Source organism: Bos indicus, chromosome 16 (genome assembly GCF_029378745.1).
Source record: "Bos indicus isolate NIAB-ARS_2022 breed Sahiwal x Tharparkar chromosome 16, NIAB-ARS_B.indTharparkar_mat_pri_1.0, whole genome shotgun sequence".
In the NCBI taxonomy this organism is placed as follows: Eukaryota; Metazoa; Chordata; class Mammalia; order Artiodactyla; family Bovidae; genus Bos; species Bos indicus.
The window spans coordinates 42434022-42449748 of NC_091775.1; the positions used below are offsets into that span (position 1 = coordinate 42434022).

At 45.7% G+C, this 15727-nt stretch overlaps 1 protein-coding gene across 3 annotated transcripts in view; it reads right to left on the bottom strand.

Moving 5' to 3' along the window:
• TNFRSF8 (TNF receptor superfamily member 8) overlaps positions 1-15727 on the bottom strand; it is an 86371-nt gene that overhangs the window by 40763 nt on the left and 29881 nt on the right. For all 3 annotated transcript variants that reach the window (XM_019976947.2, XM_070768199.1, XM_070768200.1), the window contains exons 4-8: positions 9618-9767; positions 6200-6293; positions 5674-5831; positions 3805-3921; positions 888-1040 (exon numbers count right to left, since the gene is read on the bottom strand). In XM_019976947.2, the coding sequence (XP_019832506.1) occupies positions 888-1040; positions 3805-3921; positions 5674-5831; positions 6200-6293; positions 9618-9767 (672 nt within the window). The remainder of the gene's footprint in view (positions 1-887; positions 1041-3804; positions 3922-5673; positions 5832-6199; positions 6294-9617; positions 9768-15727) is intronic.

The window sequence follows — 15727 nt, forward strand, 5'->3', positions numbered from 1 at the left end:
ACCCCATGGACTGCAGCCCCACCAGGCTCCTCCATCCATGGGATTTTCTTATCCAACTCTTGTCACCCCATGGGCTTAGCCTGCCAGGGTCCTCTGTCCATGGAATTCTCCAGGCAAGAACACTGGAGTTGGTTGCCAGTTTATTCTCCAGGGGATCTTCCCGACCCAAGAATCATAGCTGGGTCTCCTGCTTTGCAGGCAGATTGTTACACATTTTTAATTTTTATGTTGGAGATGAAGTTGCAGCTTACTGCACTTTCTAATTCTCCGCTCCACCCCTATCCTTCATTTTACTTACCTGGTCTGAGCCCAGAGCCTCCCTGGGGGGTCTTATGAGCAGGTTACCCTCACTTTTCTGCCAGCCTCAAGGAGTGAATTCTGGGGTGGGTTTTCCTCTACTTGGGTTACATTTGTTACCACCCTGCCATCTGTTTTCCACCTTCTAAAAAGTCCTTGAACTCTCTCATCTGCTGATGAACTCTTTTTTGTTTGTTATTTTGTCTGCTGTCGAGGGTTTATACTTTTTCTCACTTTGGCAAATGTCCACCATTTGAATTGGAAGCTTCCTCATAAGCTTTATATTGATCTATCTTGAGTCAATAAAACAACCTTGCAAGCAAGTCAAGATTTTACCAGCCCAATAATTTCAAGGAGAAGAATAACAAAATTTTTAAATAATTTAAAACAATGATTAGAAACTCTTGCCAAAATGCCAAGTTTGGATTCTTTACCATTTCCTGGATCTAACTATTCAAAGAGAAACCATAGCCCAAATCTGACCTAGTTAATAGCTAGAAATGAAGGTCCTTTGTTGGTTGGAGGAGGGGAGAGGCACAGCTGTAGGGAAACAGAGCTCAGCCCCTTGGTTGGGGATGTGAACCGCTTACCCTGGAGCTTGGTGACCATCCCTGGTGGGCAGTTGGGGCGGGTGACGCAGCGGGCACAGGAATTGGTGACTGGTGTGGCGCAGAACATGCCAGGTTGACACTCACAGACTCGGGAAGAGTTCCATGTGCAAGGTGTCTTCTCCACGAGGCCATCTGGGGGACAGAGAAGGGTCCTGAGGAAGAACTGGAATGAAGAGGGCAGGAATCCAGAGAACCCCCGGAGGGCAGAGACGGATTTGCCCAGGAACACATGCTTATTCGATTATTCTGTTGAGCAGATCTTTTGGTGCAGAAAGTAACTATGCTGAATGAAAGAAGTTGGACCAAAAAAAGGTGTATATAAGGACTCCCCTGGCAGTCTAATGGTTAGGACTCCGTGCTTCCACTGCAGGGGGCACAGGTTCGATCCCTGCTCAGAGAACTGAGATCCTGCATGCCGTTCAGTGCAGCCAAAAAAAAAAAAAAAAAAAAAGAGTCTATGCTCTATAATTCTGTTTCTAGAAAAAGCCAGAAAATGCAAACTCTTTCATAGTGACAGCATACCAAATGCCTGGGAATGGGAGTAGGGGCAGGGAATGGGGGGAGGGATGGTAAGGAGCTTAAGGAACCTTTTGGGAGGTGGACAGACAGTTCATTATCTTGATTGTGGTGATGGTTTCACAGCCACACACATCTCAAGATTTATCAAACTGCACACTTTAAACATGTGACTGTTATTGTATGTCAACTGTATCTATCTATCTGTATCTAGTATGTCAACTGTATTTATTGTATGTATCTGTATCTAGCAATTTACTACAAAGGTGAATCAAGACTGGCCATGACTTGATAATTCTTTAAAATTGGGTGATAGTTCATAACCACTTCTGATTCTCTCTACTTCTGAGGATGTTTGAAAATTCTAATGATGAAAAGTGGGGTTTTCTCCAAAATAAAAAGAAATCATTAGTGGTTTTATAAAATACAAATGTTATAATGCATTTATACATGTTTAGGGATATTCTGCATGCTTTATTAACGGGTGAAAATAGAATTACTGTATCAGTGGATTAGATAAGTGCAATTTGCTCAATAAAGACACTGGTGGGATACTTAGAGGTTTAGAAGCCCTGCATGATAAAGACAAGGGACTGCACTGTTGATTATAACATTGTATTAACACAACCAAGCCTGTTCGAGGCAGTGTTTCTAGCACTTTATCCAGATTAACTCAGTTAACCTATTTAACTCTCAGAACACCTCTCTGAAAGAGGTCTCTTATAATGCCCATTTTACCGATGAGGAAAGAGGCCCAGAGAGGTTAAGAAACTTGCTTGAGTTTATAAGCTCCCAAGCACTAGAGCCAAGATTTGACCCCAGGCACTTGGGCTCTACTCCACGGCCTCGCAGGGCTTCATTTACGCAATTTGAAGGAATTCTGGGGCCCAGAGTCATCTCTTTATTTCCTCATCTGACACAGCAGCTGTGATAGATTATATTTTTTCCAGGAATGGCCACAGCAATAGCTCGCAGTCTGTCTGCTCTTCCAGAGCTTGGCCACTTACTCATCCAAAAACTCGACTTTTTTCCCCTTCCATGACTCCAGGGGGAACCTGTCCCCCTGCCTTCAGAGGCAGAATGCAGTGGAAGTTACGCCATGTAATTTCTGAAAGTCTGTTAATTGCTCAGTTGTGTCTGACTCTCTGCAACTCCATGGACTCTAGCTTGCCAGGCTTCTTTGTCCATGGGATACTCCAGGCAAGAATACTGGAGTGGGTTGCCATTCCTTCTCTGGGGGATCTTCCCAACCCAGAGAGGAACCCGGGTCTCCTGCATTGCAGGTAGATTCTCTACCTTCTGAGTAACTTCTGAAGCTGGGTCATAAAAATGAGTATGGTATCTATTCTACTACCAACTCATCTTTGGGTTCAGCACCCAAAGGAAGCCCAAATAGCAGCCAACATGGAAAGAATCTGAGGGCGTCGACCCCAGACCCATGAACGAAGAAGGTGCAGATGATTCCAGCTCTCAAGCTTCAGCTTTTCCAACTGAAACCTCAGACCTCATGGAGCAGACACCAGCTGGCCCTCTGGTGTCACATCTGAATTCTGACCCACAGACTCCACGACTACAATGAATGGTTTGCTTTTTGCCACTCAGTTTGAGAAAATTTGCTCTGTGGCCTTAGTAAACAGAACAGTGACCTCCAATGACCACAAACAGAATGTCCTTTCCCCCACATGGCCTCCCCTGACTCCAGTCCATGTTGCTGCAGAGACAGAATCACACCTCCCCCTGGTGGTGGAGGCTGTCTTGGGCTGGGGCTACAGCCATGGCAGTCTGGGACCTGGGCAGCTGCATGGACTTCACAGGGCGGCTGGAGGTGCTGCAGGCAGCTGGCCGCAGGGAGAACACCAGCAGTCAGTCTCTAAGGGCTTGTACAGTGGTGCTCTGAGAGGCAGTGGAGAGGCAGTGGAGTGAGTGATGAGCCCAGAACCTGGTAGCAGGTGCCCTAGGTTCAAATCCTGGCCCTGCCATTTGTGAGGGCTTGTGGCCCTGGAAGTCCCCTGACTTCCCCAAGCCCCAGTTTCCTCTTCTGTAAAATGGGGGCAATCTCAATCCGGGCGTCATAGGATAGGTACAAAAAATAATGAGACAAGCTTGAAACAGGTAGCTGATTAACAAATGCTTCCTTGCAAGACAGAGTGAGTGAATGGAAACTCTCTGAAAGGGGGTCACGGCTATCAAAACCCACAATCATCAGTGGGAGTCACTAGAAGCCAATTGCTCAAAAAATGCCAGTGAAGTGAACCAGGCTCCCGAGGACGGAGCATCCAAGATCCAACTCAGGGCTCCCACCCCCTGATTCTTGGCCTCTCCTTCCAAGACCATCCCTGCTCTCTGGAAGAGGCCCCAGGAGGAGAGACACGGCCCTTACCTCCTGAACACGTCACACAGGCCTTGCAGCGACCGTCCCTGTCCAGGTAGTAGTCGTGGTTACACTGCTTCCTGCAGTCAGCAGACCCCCGAGGGCACGGGGGCTGCAGGGTCAGCCCTGGGAAAAGAAGCAAAGAAGCTCCAGGCCAAGTCTTGTTGGCAGAGGCCTCACCCTCACCCTATCCCACCCTCCATCACTGAAGCCCCCCAACTCCATGACCAGCTCCCAAACTCTGCACATGTCAAGTAGTCCTCCAGAGGGAGTCCTCAGGCTCAGAGAGGGAAGGGATGTGTCTAACGCCACACAGGAAAAGAGCACTAACTGCCCCCAAAGTGACCCTTCTACTTCTGGCCCCTCCCCTTTGCCAGAGTCCTCTCCCCAGTCTCATTGCTCTGTCACTGTCCAGCTCAAAACTTTGGTAGCCACTCTCTCTTTGAGTTCAACAAGGATACAAGGACGCCTACCATCACAACTTCTATTCAGTTTGGTCGCATAGATCATAGGCAGTGCAATGAGGCAAGAAAAAGAATCAAAAGGAGCAAGGTTAGAAAGGAAGACATCAAGCACTTACGGACAGATGATACCACGGACTGCACAGAGCATCCGAAGAGTTTGTAGATGCATTATTAGAAGGAATAAGTGATTTTAGCAAGATAGTTGGATATAACGTCACTATATCAAAATCAATGGAATGTTTATATATTTGCACTGAACCACAGAAATTGCTGTTTAGATAGGACAGAAATAATCAAATATTGGCATTTCACACAATTCAAACTAGTACTAACAATAAAAAAGTTAGCGCATGAAGTATTGAAAAAAGATATCATTTGTATTATCAACAAAAATACCAAAGATGTAGAAATCTAACAAAAAGATGTAAATATCTCTACACAAATCATAATAAAACATTATTGGGAGAATTTAAAGAAGACCCAAATGGGTAGAGGGATAAATTAGGCTATTGGGATTAACGTACACACATGACTACATATAAAACAGATAATCCTACCCATACAAATATGGACCCTTGATTTACAACAAAGATGGCATGTAAAACAGTGAGGAAAGGACAACTGATTTGATAAATGGTGTGGATTCAACTGGATATTCATAGGGACACTTTAAACAAAGTCAAAACAGTAATGACCTTAGGAAATAAATGTAGGATGATGTTGAGACCTCAGTGGAGGAAAAGCCTTGCGGAGCAGAACATGAGAAGCACTAGTCATAAAGGAAAAGATGGATCAATTTGACTACACTGAAATTAAAAACACCTCTTCATCAAAAGACACCATAAAGAGGATGAGAAGGCAAGCCCCAGCGTGGGAGAAGAGATTTCAAACACAACTATAAGACAAAGGGCTCAAACCCAGAATTATAAGAAGTCCTAGAGATCAATTCAAAAAAGCAAAGAGAAATGAAAACATATTCATCAAAGACTTGTTTTTCATTATTCACTACAGCCAAAAAGGAGAAACCACCCAAATATCCAAAAACTGTTAAACAAAGTGTAATATTCTTATACATTCACGTACAATGGAAGACTATTGGGTAATAAGCAGGAGTGAATGGGGACCCTAATCTGTTGCCATGGGAACTAGAGGCGGGCATCATATTGATACCTGCAGAGACGGGCCTGCTCTGCTGCCCCAGCATGCCTCAGTGTCTGGTACCCAAACCAGGAAACAAGTGAGTCCTTCCATTCTCTACTCTGGCCCCTGAAGGTCTCAGTCCCAGAAGGCCTTGAGATCTTCTTCTCCCCATACTGGCTCAGTGACTGTTTGCCCCGACCACCCCACACACCGTACTCCACCCATTGGACACCACTGCTCTGGAGACTGCCCCTGGCTCCTCTGGAGAGCTTACCTGGATCTGGATTGAGTTTCACCACGAAGGAGCTGGAGTTGGGAGTCATTTTAGAAGCATCTTCTGGGGCGAGGGGGATGTCCCCTCCAAGAAGCATGGTCCTGGCACCAGGGCTTGCTGGGGAGGTCAGGGTGGGCTTGGCCTGGGGGATGGTGCCACTGGGAAGGAAGCCAGAGATGGGACTGGCAATTCTTCTGATGGTGCAGGGGGAATCTGTGCTTAGGGATGGCCGTTTCTATAGAGAAGGGGCCCCCAGACTCTGCCCACAGCCTCTGGCAGGCCCTCTGTCAGATCCTGGGAGCAAGAGCTGTGTTTTCTTGTCCTTCTGGGTCTCCTGTGTGCTCAGGGCAGGCTGGGCACACAATAGGGCCTCAATGACCTTTCTGCTCAGCAAAGAGGCCCCTTGGATTCCTGACACCCTGGACTGACCCCCACCCACATCCCCAGCCCACAATGCCCTGGGTCTCCTATCAGGTGGGACAGCCCCACACAAGGGTCAGCTGGATAGCGCGGGGCTGAGAGTCACCTGGTGGGGCCCTTGCAGTCCTGCGGGCTGGCGCTGCAGTTGGGGCTGGCCCCTGGGGGAGCCGGCTCACAGACGGTGTCCCTCTGTGCTGTGCCTGCAGGGAGGACAGCGATGCCTTCAGCTTTGGTGCTGAGGAGCCAGAGACTCCAGGAGCAGACCTCTTGCCACCACAACCCAGGGAAACACAGCGGCCATCTGATCTTTGTGCCTGCCCAGCATCCATTCACCTTTGGGGTAAAGTAGCCCAGTTTTCCCGGGAGAATTACACTTCCCAATTTCAGTGTCTGTGGTAAGGAGCTGGGACAGACTGACCACGCCACTCCCACTTCCAGGAACAGCCATGGGACAGGCTGCACCAATCAATCCATCCCACTCCTGTGGCCATGATGGGCTGGGTCAGGGGTGGGCACATGACCCAAGCCATGTCTATGAGAAGCAACATCAAGGTTTTGTTTCTGTTGCTGAGAATATGGGAAGGAGAAGCAGATTTTCCACTGGAGTTGAGTAGAGAGCAAATTTGGAGCTGCTGCTAGATATTTTACAGGAAAAACAACACACAGAGGGGTAGAGATAAGAGACGGAGAAAAGACAGAGCTCCTGGATCCAGCCATACCTGAAGTTCCGCAAAGAAAAATTTCAATTACATGAACCAAATAATTTGTGACTTGCAAACCGAAGAGTTCTGAAGAATACTGGGTGGAAGCACAGCGGAGAAGAAAACAGAGTGCTTTCAATCAAGTGGACCTGAGTTTGAGCGTTTTGGTGGCAGTGGCTATGAGCGAGGCTGACTCATCTCATCTACCTGCACTGTGGTGGGGTGACAAGACTTGAGCGTTCAACGTTGAACTAGATATTCCCTGCTCTGTGATCGTAAGCAATTACCGGCCATCTCTGAACCTCAATTTCCTCACTTGTAAAATGGGGCTAATACAGCCTTATGGAGTCTGGAGAATTTCAGAGGAGAAAGTCAGTATAAGGTCTTAGGGTAAGACTGAGCTATAAGCTCCACCTGAGGCAGAAATTACTTTCCATTCTATAGCTGGAGAGACTGAGGCCCTGAGAGTTACTCGGTGGGAACTCTCACAGAGGAATCGAGCCAGGGTTTGGCAGCCAAAGGATGGAGTGCTTTACAAGCAGTGCTATTCAATAAAATATGTGGATCACAAGTCACCATTTTAAATTTTCCAGTAGCCACATTTTGGATAGTAAAGAACAAACAAGTGAAATTAAGCAATACATTTAACCCAATATATCTAAAATATGAACTTTCCCAATGGCTTGGCAGATAAAGAATCTGCCTGCCAATACAGGAGATGCAGGTTTGATCCCTGGCTCAGGAAGATCCCCTGGAGGAGGAAATGGCAACCTGTTGCAGTATTCTTGCTTGAAAAATCCCATGGATGGAGGAGCCTGGAGGGCTGCGGTCCAAAGGGTCACAAAGAGTCGGACACAAATTATGCCAATAGATAATCAACATAAATTGCTTCTGCTGCTAAGTCACTTCAGTCGTGTCCGACTCTGTGTGACCCCATAGACGGCAGCCCACCAGGCTCCCCCGTCCCTGGGATTCTCCAGGCAAGAACACTGGAGTGGGTTGCCATTTCCTTCTCCAATGCATGAAAGTGGAAAGTGAAAGTGAAGTCGCTCAGTCGTGTCCGACCCTCAGCGACCCCATGGACTGCAGCCTTCCAGGTTCCTCCAGCCATGGGATTTTCCAGGCAAGAGTACGTTAATCCTAAAGGAAATCAACCCTGAATATTCATTGGAAGGACTGATGCTGAAGCTGAAGCTCTAATACTTTGGCCACCCGATGTGAGGAGCCAACTCATTGGAAAAGACCTTGATGCTGGGAAAGACTGAGGGCAGGAGAAGAGGGCAGATGATATGGTTGGATGGCATCATCGACACAATGGACATGTGTTTGAGCAGACTCCGGAAGATAGTGAAGGACAGGGAAGCCTGGCGTGCTGCAGTTTATGGGGTTGCAGAGTCGGACACGACTGAGAGACTGAACAAAAATCAACATAAGAAATAACGAAATGTATACTTTCTGTGTACTAAGTATTTGAAATCCAGCGCATATTCTATACTGACAGCCAATCTCAAGTGACTGGCCACATTTTAAGTGCTCAGTGACCACAGATGGCCAGTGGTACGGCTTTGGGCAGCGGTCTGCGGGGGCAGGAAAGAGAGGCCTCTGGCGCCACCGTGTGGCAGATGTAGGAATGCCGTCGAGAGAGCCAGAGCTGGTCCACAGGCAGCTGCAACAGAACTCACAGCAGCTTTTCTTAGGGAAGAGCTCTAAGCAACAAAAGCCTCCATGCGAGGCCTTCCAGTTACACTTCCTCATTTACAGAAGGTGAGACCGAGGCCCAGAGAGGGCTGGGAATACACCCCACAGATGCAAAGCTGTACAAAATCCCAGGTATCTGATGCCCAGTTCAGAACCCTTTCCCAGGTGGCACTAGTTGCCATTGCAGAAGACACAGGAGATGCGGGTTCGATCCCTGGGTTGGGAAGATCCCCTGGAGAAGGGAACAGCTCCCCACTCTAGTATTCTTGCCTGAAGAATCCCATGGACAGAGGAGCCTGGGAGGCTACGGTCCATAGGGTCGCACAGAGTCAGACAGGACTGAAGTGACTTGGCATGCATACCTGCACCTCTCCTACCTGCACGTGGCAGGCTTCTGAGGATCTGTCTACTGAGGGTTCTGCATGAGCAGGGTGAATCCAACCAGATTTGAACTCCACCCACCCCCAGCTCTGATCTCCCCGTCACATCAGTCGACAGACATCTCTGAAGAGCAGATGCCGCGCCTCATGGGGAGATGACTGTGAATGTGCTGGGCATGGTCCTGGCCCTCACGAAGCTACTGGGAGAGAGGGAGAAGAGCACTGACCACACTGAGACAGAGGCCAGTGTTCGCATCTGTGTTGGGAAGGAGACGTGATCTGTGAGAGGTCAGGAGGTGATGTCTGGACGGACACCTGAAGGCAGAGTTGAGTTCACTGGGTGAACAGGGAAGGAAGGGTGTCCCACCCTTCGCATGTGCGAAGGCCTGGTAGAGGAAGAAGCATGGCACATCCATGGACCAAAACGGGGAAACCAGCTCTGATCTTCTGGGAAACGCCAGGACAGAAACTTCAGGTTTCTTTCTTGCTTATCAAGCATCAGAGAATTTCTGCCCCGAGCCTCAAGCCAACCCAAGACCTCCTCCAGCCAGGGCAGTGCCTGGAACTCTTTCTGAGCCTGGCACCTGAGGTGCAGGGAAAGGACCACATGGGCCTCTGGGTGCATCCTCGGCATCATAATGATAGGAGATGTCTTCTGTCCCTCAGGAAGGAGGAGGTGGGAGGTCGGGGTGGAGAGGGTGTGGCATCAGCACAGATAGTGGTCCTGGGAGGTGGGGATACTCACCCTGCAACTTGACAACCATCCCTTCTGGGCAGACAGAGTGGCGGATGCAGCGGGCACAGGAGTTGACCACTGATGTGCCACAGAACATGCCAGCCCGGCACTCACAGACACGGGAGGAGTTTCTTGAGCATGGCTTCTTCTCCACGAGGTCTAAGGGACACAGAGAAAAGTCACTGGGGACTCAAAGAGGGTGAGGGAAGGGACCCAGAAAGCACCATGGACAGTCCAGCACATGAGGGAAGACACTGCTGTGGTCTTTCGTTGGGCAGGGCAGCTGGCATGCCCCGCTCTTCCTTCCAGACTGTTCCTGAGATGAGGGCAAGAAGGCTGCATGAGGTAGCCTCCACCTCCTAGCCCACATCCCTGGAGATCACAAAAATGATATTAAAAATAAATGAATATCCCAATATTAAAATAGGTAAAAAAGACAGGGCGGGATATTACATGCATATTTCAAAGTGAAAGCAGCCAATTGGAAAGGCTACCTACTGTGACTCTAACTACATGACATTTGGGAAAAGACAAAACTAGGGAGACAGTAAAAAGATCAGTGGTTGTCAGTGTTTGGTCGGGGTGGGAGAGGGGAAGATGAATGGGCAGAGCACCAAGGATTTTTAGGGCAGTGAAACTATTTTGTATGCTACTGCAACCATGGATAGATGACATTATAAGTTTGTCAAAAATTAGAATCTACAATGCAAAGAGTGAACCTCAATGTAAGCTATGAACTTCAGTTAATAATGCACCAACATTGGTGCATCAGTTGTAACGATGTACCACACTAATGCAAGGTGTTAATAACACTGGGGAGTAGTGGGAAATCTCTGTACTTCTTGTTCAGTTTTTCTATAAATTGAAAACTAAAAAAAAAAAACAAACAAGTCTATTAAATTTTTTTCAATGGGCAAAGGAATGGAGAATACCCTTCCCCTAGAAGATACACAAGTGGCCAGAAAGCGCATGAGAAGATGCTCAACATCACGAGTCATCAGATCCATCCATTAGTCATCAAACCAAAACCACAAGGACAGACCACACTGTATCCACCAGGACAACAGAATATACATGTCAGACAGTGACACTAGTGGGTAAGGATATGGAGAAATTGGAATCCTTTTAGAATACTAGTGGGAATATAAAGTAGGACAGAGCTGTGGAAAGGAGTCTGGCAATTCCTCAAGAAGTTAAATATAGATTTATCATATGATCCAGCAATTCTACTCCTAGATACATACCAAAGACAACTGAAAACATATGTCCATTCAAAAACTTGTCTGTGGATGTTCATACTAACATTATTCATACTAGCCAAGAAGTAGAAACAACTCGATATTCATCAACTGATACACAGATAAAGAAAATGTGCTATAGCCATATAATAAAATATTATTCAGTCATAAAAAAGGAATGGTGTACTGATACACACTACAAATGGATAAACCTTGAAAACACTACATAAAGTGAAAGAAGCTAGACACTAAAAGCCACAAACCGCATGATTCCAGTTACATGGAATGTCTAGAGTAGGCAAATCCATCGAGACAGACAGTTGATTAGTGATTGCCAGGAGATGGAAGGAGGGGAGAATTAGGAGCTAAGGGGTTTCTTTTTTTATTTAAATAAAGCTGATATACAATATTATATGTTTTAGGGATACAACATAGTGATTCACAATTTTGAAAAGATATAATCCATTTATGGTTATCACAAAGGAATTCTCTGGGGGGAGGGAATGTTCTGGAAATAGTGGTAGTGGTTGCACATTGTGAATATAAAACCACAGCACCATACACTTTAAATAATGAGTTTTATCTTTTAAAAAAAAATCACTGGTAAAAATAATAATAAATGCAAATATCCCTGAGAAAACAAGAAGGGGCATCCCCGGTCAACCAGAAATGATGAGGACTTCCTGGAACAAGGAAGGCAGATGGGGTTGGATGGAAAAAGGAGACCACAGCCCAAAATATACCCAAGAGGATTATGCTGGAAAAGGCTCTGGTGCTTGTCTCCAAGTGGGTGCATGGCCGGGGCAATAGGGAAGGAATCTGACAAGCAATGCGACAGCATTACCCAGCTAGGTCCCTCACCCCACACTCCTCATCCATTCATGCCACAGAGCTAAGAAGCCAAGCATCTCCCCAAGGAGACTCAGGTGAGGTGAGCTGATCAGCCCTGGTGGGAGGAAAGGACCCTGCAGACCCAGAGGAGCAGCCTCTGGCAGACCCTGCCCAGCACCTCGCTCACCTTCACTGCCTTTGGAGGCAGGTTTCACCCTCCACCACCACCCCACCTTCTCCACCTCCCATCCCTATCCAGGTCATCAGATAACAGGTGCAGAGTTTGAAGTCAACAAAAATCAAAGAAAACCAGCACCAAGAAAAAAGAGCCCCACTCAAACAGAACTAACACTCAAGAAAACAGATAAAAGAGAAAACAGAACACGCCTTTGGAATAGATACACTTAATATCCTCTGAGAGACAAAAGGAAATTATAGCTATGACAAGGAATCCTCTTAGGGCACAATGACTGTGTTCCCAATTTCTGTTTCAAATGGGCTTGGAGAAAGACTACATTTCTCAGCTTCCCTTGAGGCTGGATGGGTGGTCATGTGACTTCATTCTGGCCAATTGGATGTGGGCAACAATGACAAAAAAATCCCCTCCCCTACACCTGGCCCCTAAAACCATTTCAGGACACTTTCCTTTCTCTTCCTTGTTGCAATGATGCGGGTATAGCCCCTCATTCTCACTTGAACCCCAGAAGCTTTACTGAGGAGAGAATAAAATCCTGACAATTTTCAAAAATCTGGAGAAGCCAACTAAAGGCAGTGAGTAGACATCCATGGAAAACTAAAGAAAAAACAAAACTATTTGAGTAGCTGCCTGCCCGTTAATGTCACAGGTCTGGGCAGAGGCGGAAAAGACTGCCTAGACTTGCCAATTCCAGGAACCAGGCCAAGTGGGAAGAATGAGCAGAAGCCCTAGGAGTGGATACACCCCTTTCTATGCAGCAGGAGCCTGATAAAGACTCTGACAAAAGAGAAGGCAGACCCCCTGCCTGTCTAGCAGACAATACCTATCTCTGGCTGCTCTCTGACCCCCCACCAAGGTCCTTGGAGCTCCTAAAATGAGTTTCAAAAGTAACACTCAAGATTCCTCAAGAAATTAAACATACAATTCCCACATGATTCAGCAATTTCACTGCTGAATGTAGACCCCAAAGAACTGAGAGCAGGGACTTGAACAGATATTTGTACAAATCATAGCAACAATATTCACAATAGCTAAAAGGCAGAAACAGCCCAAATGTCCGTGGACATCAACAGTTAAACAAAATGTGGTAGATATGTCCAATGGAATATCATTCAGCCTTAGGAAGGAAGGGAACTCTGACATATCATAATGTGGATGCACCTTGAAGACATTACGCTAAGTGAAATAAGTCACAAAGGATAAATATTGTATGATTCCACATCTATGAGCAGCCTAGAGTAGTCAAATTCATAGAGACAGGGAATAGGATGGTAGTTGCCAAAGGCTTGTGGTTGGGGGGTGATGTGGTATTTAATGGGGACAGAGTTTCAGTTGCAGAAGATGAAACATTTTTGGAGCTAGGTGATGATGATGGCCACCCAAAAATATAAATGTACTTCATGCTGCTGAAGAGTACACTTTTCTTTTCCTTTTAAACTTTTTTTTTTGTATTGGGGTATAGCGGATTAACAATGTTATGATAGCTTCAGGTGAACAGCTAAGGGATTCAGCCATACATATACATGTATCCATTCTCCCCAAAACCCCCCTCCCATTCAGACTGCCATATAACATTGAGCAGAGTTCCAGGTGCTATACAATAGGTCCTTGTTAGTTATCCATTTTAAATACAGCAGTGTTCAACAGTATACTTTTAAATGGTTAAACTAAGAAGTTTTATGTATATTTTACCATGATTATTTTTAGGTAACCCTCAGGAATTCCCTAGTGGTCAGTGGTTAGGACTCAGTGCTTTCACTGCAATGGCCTGGGTTCAATCCCTGGTTGGGGAGCTAAGATCCTGCAAGTCACAGAGTGCAGCCAAAAAAAGCCAGAATTAACTCCCAGTCTTCCCCGATAGCTCAGAGGGTAAAGAATCCACCTGTGATGCAGGAGATGCGGGTTTGATCCCAGGGTCAGGAAGATCCCCTGAGAAGGAAATGGTAACCTACTCCAACACTCTTGCCTATAAAACTCCATGGACAGAGGAGCCTGGCAAGCTACAGTCCATGGGGTCGTAAAGAGTCAGAGAAGACTGAGCAACTAAGCACACACAGCTCAGCTGAAGCTCTGAGCTGGGAGGACACACGAGCCCAGTGAGGTGGGGCAGGTGTGCAGGAGAGATCCCTCACACTGTGTCAGGGACAGAGTTGCTGCCATGGCTAAGCTTGAGCAAGAAGGAAAAATATAACATGGCAACTATGTGAATGTGCTATAGCAGGAAAGACGACAGAAGGGAGGGAGGAGAGAAGACAAGAAAGAGAGGAAGTGCTAAAAAAGATAGGAATATAGTTTGCAAGGACAAAGAACCCAGTTACAACAAATAAGCAATCCCAGGAGTGCGTCACACTATCAAGGAACTTGATAAGAATATAGCTTCTCTGGTGGCTCAGACAGTAAGAATCTTCCTGCAATGCAGGAGACCCGGGTTTGACCCCTGGGTCAGGAAGATCCCCTGGAGAAGGAAATAGCAACCCACGCCAGTATTCTTTTCTGGCAAATTCCACGGACAGAGGAGCCTGGTAGGCTATAGTCCTTGGGGTCACAAACAGTCGGACATGACTGAGCAACTAACACACAATAAGAATATAAATTCAAGAAAGGAAGAGCTTTTAAAAAAAAAAAAAAGATGATTTTTTTAAAAGGATGAGATAAGAAGGAAGACTGCAGTGCAAAAGAAAATAAACTGAGGTGCACAGCACCATCATTAGAAATTCAGTAAGTGGACTACCAGTATCCTGGGGGCCCTATGATACCTGGGCAGCAAGAAATAAAAAAGATCAGGTGGATAATTGAGTTAATGGCATAGAGAAAAGATGGAAAAAACACCAATGAATGCAAGGTAAAAAGGCAGACATTAATGCAATGGATGAAGATGATGGACAAGGAGGAATAGCAAAACAATCAAACATAAGAACAACTGGCATCCGTCAAGTTAACATTGAGATGTATCTCTTGAGCAGAAATAAAAAATCTATGTAAATTCCCCTGAAATGAAGAACTAAATCTGCAGATAGAAAAGACATACCAGATACCAGGAAGAATTGTTTGCAAACAATTAATATCACGGCATATTCTGGCTAAGTTTTTGATCCTTAAGAGTAAAGAAAGAATGATTCTCGGAGTCACCTACAAAGGTGGGAGGAAAAAGCTGACTGCAGAATCTTTCACCGGCAATATTTTTTTTACATTGTGTTTCAAAGAGTCTTTGTCTTTTATATAGTTCCACTATATATTATAAATACTTTTTAAGTAGATTTTAATTAAGATTTTTAGGAGTTTCAATATCAAACTCTCAAAAATTAATAGAATGACTATACAGAGAAATAGAAGGATATAGTAGACCTGAAAAGCACCATGAACCACTTCAAACATAATTAAGATTTATACAATTTTCACACAACAGTAGGATATAAATTCTATTCGAGCTCCCATAGACTATAAACTAGGAGGCACTGAAATATATCCAGAGACATAAAACAAGGTGCAAAAATTTCATGGTCTAAAGGTGTCTGTTCTCTTATCTCTATGGAATTATATCAGAAATCAATATCAAAAGATAATTGAAAATAGCTCACATATTTTTAAGGGCAGTGCCTCCATAGCACTATTTACCACAAGAAGACACCTATCCTACCTATCCTACCAAGTTCTAGAGAAAATATATCCCAGGATAATATTATACCTGTCCAGGTGGTCATTCCAGTTTAGAGACAGATATTTTCAAACATGAAAGAAGTCAAGGAAGGTGCAAAAGAATCCCTGAAAAGTCCACATGCCAGTGAAACCTAACCGATCAAGTGATACATCAAAATGAAAAATTCAGGAATGAGAAGCTGTGATAAATGGACTCA